At 36.8% G+C, this 9,427-nt stretch overlaps 4 protein-coding genes across 5 annotated transcripts; 3 read left to right on the plus strand and 1 right to left on the minus strand.

The window, feature by feature from the left end:
* The first annotated feature begins 198 nt into the window (after positions 1 to 198).
* Positions 199 to 1,423, plus strand: LOC116182098 (putative nuclease HARBI1). The gene is made up of 3 exons (XM_031502602.1): positions 199 to 610; positions 668 to 815; positions 863 to 1,423. The coding sequence occupies exons 1-3, from the start codon at positions 300 to 302 to the stop codon at positions 1,331 to 1,333; spliced, it is 930 nt and encodes a 309-aa protein (XP_031358462.1). The 5' UTR covers positions 199 to 299; the 3' UTR covers positions 1,334 to 1,423.
* Positions 1,424 to 1,702: 279 nt separating this feature from the next.
* Positions 1,703 to 2,626, minus strand: LOC116182099. The gene is made up of 3 exons (XM_031502603.1): positions 2,333 to 2,626; positions 2,130 to 2,279; positions 1,703 to 2,077 (listed from the first exon to the last, which is right to left on the minus strand). The coding sequence occupies exons 1-3, from the start codon at positions 2,594 to 2,596 to the stop codon at positions 1,703 to 1,705; spliced, it is 789 nt and encodes a 262-aa protein (XP_031358463.1). The 5' UTR covers positions 2,597 to 2,626.
* A 470-nt stretch (positions 2,627 to 3,096) lies between these two features.
* LOC116182101 lies at positions 3,097 to 3,877 on the plus strand. The gene is made up of 4 exons (XM_031502604.1): positions 3,097 to 3,432; positions 3,497 to 3,524; positions 3,581 to 3,779; positions 3,856 to 3,877. The coding sequence occupies exons 1-4, from the start codon at positions 3,097 to 3,099 to the stop codon at positions 3,875 to 3,877; spliced, it is 585 nt and encodes a 194-aa protein (XP_031358464.1).
* Positions 3,878 to 7,296: 3,419 nt separating this feature from the next.
* Positions 7,297 to 8,346, plus strand: LOC116182097. Of its 2 annotated transcripts, none has more exons than XM_031502600.1 (4): positions 7,297 to 7,541; positions 7,612 to 7,796; positions 7,842 to 7,985; positions 8,044 to 8,346. In XM_031502600.1, exons 1-4 carry the CDS (start codon positions 7,318 to 7,320, stop codon positions 8,316 to 8,318), a joined length of 828 nt encoding a protein of 275 aa, XP_031358460.1. In that variant the 5' UTR covers positions 7,297 to 7,317; the 3' UTR covers positions 8,319 to 8,346. The 2 variants fall into 2 exon arrangements, with proteins under 2 accessions (XP_031358460.1, XP_031358461.1); XM_031502601.1 differs by having other exon boundaries at positions 7,860 to 7,985.
* Positions 8,347 to 9,427: the final 1,081 nt, after the last annotated feature.

Below are 9,427 nucleotides of genomic sequence, written 5' to 3' on the forward strand. Positions count from 1 at the left end.
CTTAAGGCCGTTTGACATTTATGTAAATTTTGTAACAAATTTACATCCGAATTTTATCAAAAATTTACAAACGTGGAAAGCGTTTAAAATTGCTAACAAAATTGCTAACAAATTTTGCATGGAATGTAGATGTTTGCAACATACGTAAATTATTTAAAAACTGCGATTGCGTACTTCAAACTTTTGAACAGCTGATTATATTTCATTTCATATCATAATATTATTCAGATAGACTGGTTACATTTTTGTAAAACTAATGAATTTGTAGTTTAATTTTATCGGTTTAACGAGAATTTGTTATGGATGAAGATGATATAGAATGTGTGTGTTCAGCCATCGTTGTCTGCATGCTTACACGTGCTGGTGTAATGCTATTAAATAAAGAAAAAAGGCGTTCACGAAGATGGTGTCGTGAATGGATACATCGTAGAATTCGAGGTAGAGGTGTGGTGAACATGCTAAATCAAGAACTAAGATCAGAAGATCCCAATTCATACAAAAACTTTTTACGATTATCTGTACATCAGTTTAATTTCTTATTAAATTTGCTTGATGAGGACATAAGAAAAGAAGTTACATTCATGAGAGAACCTATCTCCACCACAGACAAGTAACTACAAGCATGCCTACCTAACTTGATATTATTACTAGCTATATTTTCTTTTAGGTTGCAAATAACACTGCGATTTCTTGCAACGGGAGAGAGCTATAGATCATTAATGTACAGCACTAGAGTTCATGAAAGCACCATCTCCAGATTTGTTCCTTTGGTATGCACTGCAATTATACAACATTTGTCACCAAAATATCTAAAGGTAAGAAATAAATCATAGTAACTAGTATAAAAATTTCTACATTCTAGACTCCAGATACTGAAGAAGAGTGGAAGAAAATTGCCCAGGAATTCTATGATCTGTGGAATTTCCCACACTGTATAGGTGCCCTAGATGGCAGACACATTAACTTTAGGCCTCCTATCTCTGATGGAGCTTATTATTATAATTATAAGGGGACACACAGCATTGTTTTGTTAGCGTTATGTGATGCAAAGTACAGGTTTACATATGTAAATCTTGGTGTAAATGGAAGAGTTAGTGATGGTGGCATCTTTCATCGTAGTTCATTAGCAAGGGCGTTGAATAATAATAGTCTTAATATACCTCCACCTGATTTTTTACCAGGTACTCGCAATACAGCACCATATGTTATTGTAGCAGACGATGCTTTTCCGTTATTAATCAACTTGATGAAGCCCTATCCACAACGAGGCCTTTGCCATGACACCAGAATCTTTAACTACAGATTAAGTAGAGCGACGCATGATCGAAAATAGCTTTGGAATGTTAGCCAACCGTTTTAGAGTGCTGCTAAATCCAATTAACCTCTGCGTTAACAAAGTTCAAATTATAACACATGCGTGTGTGGTCCTTCATAATTATTTATGCCATGAAAATGATCCCGTATATAATAATGGAAATATTTTTACTGAAGAAACCAGTGTACCATTATATTTAGAGACATTGTGTAGACAAGGATCAAATAACTCTAGTAATAGTGCAAGGGACATTAGAAATAATTATAAAATGTATTTTAATTCTCCGGAAGGCGCAGTTGCATGGCAGGAGGATTCTGTTAAAACACATAATTTATAAACATTTAATTAAATGAAATGAAAGTAGGTTATTCATATTAGTGCTTATAACTACAAATTGTTTGACCGTTGTATCCCCTCAAATAAAATATTTACAATTTTCATTTCTATTTCTTCTTTAATTTCCTCGTGAATTTTTGCTAGTTTTGAAACGATGTAATTAGCCAAAATTTGGTTTTTGTCACCTAGCAACTTATCACTCTGTTTTGACTGCATGGCCGCCGTTAAATTTTGAAGAGCTTTAGTTGATTCCATAAAAAATTGTGAATTATCTTCATTGCTGGTCTTCTTCCTTTTGCGATTGCTGTTGCAATTTGTCTTGGGTGTGTTGAGTATCGGTGGTTGTTCCCTATCAATCTCACTAATATTAGATTCTGGGATTAGCATTCCAGTTTCGGTATCTAACATATATACTGTGTCTTCTTCCTGTAATACAGATGTTTAGTATTTTTCTAACGATAAGAGAAGAAAGCATCACCATCACTTCCTCCTCTAGACTTTCTGTGATGGTTTCATTCTGCGTTTGAGTTTGTGATGCTTCTCCTAATGAGTCATATGCGGATCGTGTTTCATAGTGTTCTAATAGAAACACAAGAAGATCGTAATACCACAATGTGGGTTTGTATACCTGTAACAAATTAATCAATTAGACATCCATGGGTAAAGGAATGGAGAACTTACATCATCTGAGCCGGCACCACTCTTCTGAGAGGCTAAAACTTTGCGATGTTCACTAAAAAAGTTACTTTTAATGCCGTTGAATTTGGCTTTTATGTCATTTTCGCAAACTCCGGGTCGTAATGGCAAAAGTGCCTTAACAATTGAAGCTAATGCTTCGTTACGTGCGTGTTTATTTTTATAATTAGCCGATTTCACTAGGTAGAGGCAGGGATATTTTTGCACTTCTTCAATTAATACCCTAACTTCTCTGTTTGACCACGACATTTTTATCACACAACACGAAAATAGTTTATAACGAACCGTCTGTCGTGGTTGTACCAAAGATAATACTAGTAGTATTAATATCTTTGGTTGTACTAAAGAAATTCACAAAGACACAAACTAACCTCTTCTTTTCTTCCAGTAAATGTCAGAAAAGGCGTCAAAACATAACGAATGCAATTAGCAGTCTGCGCAGATTTACGCGTCGATTTACACAGAATGTAGAACAAGTTCTATATATTTCACAACTAAAATATTTTTACAAATTTAATACAAGAATTTATGTTTGCCACTATTGTAAATTTTTGCACACAATTTGCATGTAAATTTGTTACAAAATTTACATAAATGTCAAACGGCCTTTAGATATTAATATCTGTAATTCTACAAGTAGTGACAGCGAAGGGGAAGGTATAGCTTGTGAGTCACAAAATGAAGCGCAGGATGAAGTGACGCGAGCAGAAATTAAAGTAGCTGCTTTTATTGCCGAGCACAATTTACCTATGAAACTTTGCGATCATCTAGTGCCCCTTATGAAGAACATCTTTCCAGATTCTCGAATCGCTAAGGAAATTCAAATGGCACGAACCAAGTGTACCGGCGTGGTAAAAAATGTTTTGGGACAATGCTGCTTTGATGAGCTCACTGAAGAACTAAGAAAGACAAGATTTAGTTTTTTGATTGATGAGTCTACAGACATAGGTACAGTAAAGAATATGTGTGTTTGTGTGAGATACTTTTCTTTAAAGTTGAACAGAGTTACAACACGTTTTTTTAGTTTAGTCCAGTGTTTTTCTAGTAAAAATGCTGATGAAGCAAATACCGGTGCTACGGCTGAGGTAATATAAAATAAGCTTATGAATGTCTTTACATCGTCTAGGTTACCTTTAGATCATATTATAGGCTTTGGTTCGGATGGGTGCAATACAATGTTCGGCTCAAAAAATTCTGTCGTGACTCGACTAGAAATAAATTTTCCTGGTATAGTTATACAAAAATGTGTATGCCATTCACTACATTTATGTGCTAGTGAAGCATGTAAAGTTCTGCCGCGATACTGTGAAGATTTAGCTAGAGACATTTTTAATTTTTTTAAACACAGTAGCAAACGACAGGCTCAGTTTCAAGAATTTCAAGAAATTTGTAATATAGAGCCCCATAAAATTTTGCGACCTTCGCAGACCAGGTGGCTTTCTTTGCTCATGGTAGTCAACAGAGTTATTGAGCAGTGGGAGCCATTAAAATTATATTTTACCCAACAGTGGATTGGACACAGACTGCTAGCATCTGAAACCATAGCCAATAGGTTAAATGACAGCGAAACTAAGTTATTTTTTTATTTTTTACAATGGATCCTTCCAAAATTTGTTGAATTGAATACTGTAACGGAAATGCTCCAGACATGACGTCGCCTTTGGCGCTCTGGAATTTTCTACGCGCGCGATAGTAGGAACATTCGAGAATGTACTGGACTTACATTGCTTGCGTGTATAAATGGTTGCGGACCGAACATCGCGGCAGTCTACTACCGAACGAGTACGTAAACATCGAGCGCGAAAAGCTGATATAAATTTCGAAGTGTGATATAAATAATCGATATAAATTGTACGGATTTTATAGTGTTTTAGTTTTGTTTAATAAATATTGATATAAATCGAACCCGAATTTATAAATAACGTTACATTGGTGTCAGAAGTGGGATTAATTAAATTAATTAAAAGTAAGATTAAATTAAGTGCTTGTGCTTGTGCTTGTGTATGCCTGTAACAAGATCTGCTGCCGCTAAAATGGAAGAAACGATGCTCAATTTGCTCCAGCAAATCCAAAATGGCCAACAGGTGTTGCAACAAGAAATGAAAAGCACCCAAGAAAATTCTAGAAATATTCAAGAGAAGTTGGAAGAAAATTCTAGAAATTTTGAAGAGAAGTTCGAGAAAATGGAAGAAAATTCTAGAAAGATTAATGAAGAAAATTCTAGAAATATTCAAGAGAAGTTCGAGAAGTTGGAAGAAAATTCTAGAAAGATTCGATGGAAGAAAATTCTAGAAATATTCAAGAGAAGTTCGAGAAGTGGAAGAAAATTCTAGAAAGATTAATGAAGAAAATTCTAGAAATATTCAAGAGAAGTTCGAGAAGTTGGAAGAAAATTCTAGAAAGATTATCGAAGAAGTCTCTAAATCAATTGAAGAAAAAGTTGAAGATAGAATTACGGAAGTTTCCAAAACATTTAAAGCAACATTCGTCGAGATTGAGCACAAGTATGAAGAGCTGCGCGAGCAATTCTTGCGACTGACTACGAAAGAGCGTACTAGTAGTGCCACAGAAACAAATACAAGAGTAGAAGGCGACGTTCAGCAAGCCCGAGTAAAGCCACCTACTTTTGATGGTAAGATTCCTTGGACCACGTACGTTCGACAGTTTGAAGCAGCGGCTGCGGCAAATAAATGGACTCTTCAAGACAAAACTACAGCCCTGATTCTTGCTCTGAGAGGAGATGCTCTGGATGTGTTGCGGACCATCCCCGAGGATCAACAGAACTTCCAACAAATAGTAGCGCGACTCGAAATGCGATATGGCGATAAACATCTTCAGCAAGTTTACTATGCCCAAGTCAAGAACCGAATGCAGAAACCTGGAGAAAGTTTGCAGGAACTTGAAGCGGACATCGCTAGACTGATTCGAATGGCATACCCTACGGCACCGGAGAGCTTTCTTGATCAACTGGCTGTACAAACATTTATCGATGCCGTTCGTGATGGAGATGCCCAGCAGGCTTTGAGACTGGCTAGGCACGACAAAATTGAGAAAGCTTTGGCCCATGCGTTAGAATTCGAAGCCGCCAAGAAAGCTAGTCATGAAAGTGCGCGAGTACGTATGGTGGAACCTCGCAGTGACAGCCGGGTAAGAACCATCGAAGAGGAAGGTGGCTCTGAAAGTTTTGAAGAAAAGCTCAGTAAAGAAGTGGAAGAAAAGGTCAGTAAAGTAATGGAAGAAAAGATCAATAAAGCAATACAGTCACTGGCAAAGAAACGTGAACCACGGCGAGATTGGACACGTTCGCCGCAACTGCCAAAAACCATTGCAGCAGTCGGAAAACTAAGAAAGGTCGACAGGAAGGGGCTATCGTCGACCTGCAGAAACAAAGCCCCGATCTTCACTGTAAACATTTCGTCGTCTGGAAAAGTTCACAATAATGCAGAAGCTTTGTCAAGAAGACCGTGCAAGGACAACTCCACACATTGTTCTAAAATAGAAGACAAGATTGGCCATCTGCGACGAACAACTGTAGAGAGTGAGGAGTGGAAGCCAAGCGAAATCAAAACGGCCCAAGAAAACGACCCAAGTATAAAAACTGTTCTGAATTGGATGCGCCACGGACAAAGACCAGACTGGCAAGACATTAGTGCCACAAGTCCTGAAGTAAAGAGTTATTGGGGCCAATGGAATAGCCTGACTCTGAAAGACAACCTGTTGTATAGGACCCTTGAAAGTGAAGATGGCACCGAATCGACGCTGCAATTAGTAGTACCTAGAAGCAAAGTGTCGGAAGTATTGCGAAAATTGCATGACGGCGCTTCCGGAGGACACTTTGGTATTACGAAAACGTTGCAAAGGGTACGTGAGCGATTCTATTGGGTCAACCGTAAAGAAGATGTCCGGCGATGGTGTCAAAAATGTGAGTTATGTGCTACTGGAAACGGACCAGTTTCCAAGAAGAAGGCACCCATGAGGCAGTATAACGTTGGTAGTCCGATGGAACGAGTTGCTATCGATATCGCAGGACCGTTTCCCGAGACAGATGGCGGAAATAAATATATCCTAGTCGCTATGGATTATTTCACAAAGTGGACTGAAGCTTACGCCATTCCAAACCAAGAGGCAGCAACAGTTGCAGAAGTGTTGGTAAAGGAGTTCTTTACACGTTTTGGTGTTCCTATAGAAATCCATTCAGACCAAGGAAGGAACTTTGAATCGGCTTTGTTCCAAGATGTTTGTCGATTGGTAGGAGCCAATAAAACCAGAACAACACCTTTGCATCCTCAGTCAGATGGAATGGTGAGAGAATGAATCGAACGATGGGTAAATATCTTTCAAAAGTCGTGGCAGAACATCAGAAAAATTGGGACCAGTACCTCCACCTGTTCCTTATGGCATATCGATCAGCCGTCAACGAGAACCATATAAGACCGATATAAAATTGTAGGCACGGATTTTATAGTGTTTTAGTTTTGTTTAATAAATATTGATAATAAATCGAACCCTTAAATTTATAAATCACGTTACAATACTTATTTTCAAAAAACGAACAAGTCGTTAATAACAACAGTCTATAGAAAAATGTGTGAAACTTTTAAAGTTTTTTTTATTGACTTATTTAAAAGCCAAATTATGTGCATCAGACACCGCTAACTAACAATAAACACCAGTATGAAATTTATTTCTATTTAGATATGATACTAAATTATATCTGGCTATTAACGTGTAGGAAAATGAGTTTTCGTGGCTTTTACGGTAAACGCTAACGCTATTTTTGCGCTACTACGCATGAGCATAAGATACGGTAACGCTAAATATTTAGCGGACTACGTTATTTGAACTCATTTACCGGGACTCGTAAAGATCATACGGTATTTTGTGTGACGTCATAGTTTGAGGTTGTGTGTTTGTATACATACAAATTTATTATACGAAGTTGTGCCGTGCATGGAGAATTTTTTAACAAAATGTGTAGTAAAAACGGAAGACTACGCTTTACAACAACTGATGATTTGGATTTACTACGTGCAGTAGCTGCAGAAAATCCGTTTGAAGATATTTTACGGTGGGGTGTAATCCATGAAACCGTTGTTACCAATACTGGAAAACCCTTTACGCTTCGAGCATTAAAAGACCATTTGGAATACTTGTTGAAATTATTTATACAGGAGGATAAAGCCAACATCAAAAAGTAAGTTTCCTTGTACAATTTCTATTAATACATACTGAAAGCATTCTCTAAATTTTTTATATTGTCGCAGATCAGGAACTGAAGAGGAGTACGAAGAGAAGGAAAGGTTGTTACAAGAATTACATGATTTAAGGAGAGAATTCACGAGTAAAGCTACTTCAAACCAACCGCAGGTCAAATCAAAGAGCAAAGCAGATCAATCCACATCAAAAAAATGCGGAATCGAAGTGCGAGAGAAAGCAGCACAAGAAAGCAGTGAGTAAATTTACAGTAATTGTAATTTGGACAAAACTGTTACAGTTACATACATTTTACTAGAAGATGGTACGCTAGTAAATGAGACAAGATACAATAAGACTCTAGTGGGGGATGTTGGGAGTTCTGCATCAGGGTCAAACGATAATGCAGAAGTTTCATCGGGATCTTCAACTCCAACACTATTGGGTAGGTGTTATTTAATTCAATATTTGTCACATTACTAATACAATACCGTATCATTTAGAACCCTCTCACAAAAGAATAAAGAGGGAAGATAAGATCAAGGGCTGTTTAGAATTTTTGAACAAAAGAACATACCAGGAATATGAATTGAAACAAAAACAATTAAACTTAGAAGAACGTCGTCTTGCATTGGAGGAAAAGAAATTAGCTGTGGAGGTACAGAAACTTGAAGCGGAAAAAGAAGAACGAAAAATCCAATTAGATGCCGAAATTACAGAAAGAAAAAATCATACGATATTAATGCAACAACAGCAACACTGCTATGTGGTTTATTAAACTATCTAACACAAAAAAATCATGATTACACACGCACATTAATTAATTATAATTTACATATTTTGCAATAAACACTTTGGTATACATATGTGTTAATTATTGACCTAAATATTCACGCAGTGTGGGAGGCACAATATTGAAGTATTCAGATGTTTGACTGCCGTTAAGGCAGGTATGACAATTTGTTAATATTGTAGCAGTTATATACATTTTTTTTATGTCTTGCAATAATAACTTCTGATTTTTTTTGAAATCTAAAAAAGCAAATTCCGCTATTATCTTTCCAAATCCCCATTCTACCGCCTGTCTGACTGAACTCATTCGGGTGTTAAACTGTTGTTGCTCATCAGTGAGTCTTCTATTTCGATATGGAGAAATTAGCAGTTCTCTTATTGCATATGCAGGGTCTCCATATAGAACAAAATTTTCTCCATTTGGAAATTTACATCGCCGTTCTAACTGGTTATACAGGTTTGACTCTCTTAAAATCCCAGCATCATGCCGACGTCCCTCATATGCACCTATGAGACTGCAAATTATTCCATCTGGACTGACCACTGATTGATATTTAACACAATGAACTCTTTTGTGTCCAGAAAAATATTGTTGTTGCTGGAGCGTTGGTCGACATACCGGACGCGCAGTGCCGTCAATAAAACCCCAACAGTTTATGAGTGGTGCGTTTTTACGTGCAATAGCCTAAAATAAAGCAATTTATAGATTTTTCTACACACGAATAATAATGCCATGTTACCTGGCTATATTGTTGCAACTTGTTGTAGTTTAACCACATTAAATTATCCAAATTTGACAGTAAATGGGAAAAATTGGTAAAAATATGATCAGTAACTGTATTTGCTATATCTGACAAATATGGACTTGATAAACCAAACAATGGCTCTAAATCAGATAGCCTATTAGGATAAGCTAATCGTCGTAGACATATGCACAATCCTTCCAAACCTAATAATTAAAAAAAAATTAATAACAATACTAAAAACTGCAGCAGAAGGCTTACTGGTAGTGACATGCCCAGTATCAGTTCTTATTTCGTTAGGAATTCTTAATGCCTCAGTTAGCTCCAATAATTGTCTCCGATTAAACCGAAA

This window comes from Photinus pyralis, unplaced genomic scaffold (assembly GCF_008802855.1).
Source record: "Photinus pyralis isolate 1611_PpyrPB1 unplaced genomic scaffold, Ppyr1.3 Ppyr1.4_unclustered_Scaffold352, whole genome shotgun sequence".
Taxonomy (NCBI): Eukaryota; Metazoa; Arthropoda; class Insecta; order Coleoptera; family Lampyridae; genus Photinus; species Photinus pyralis.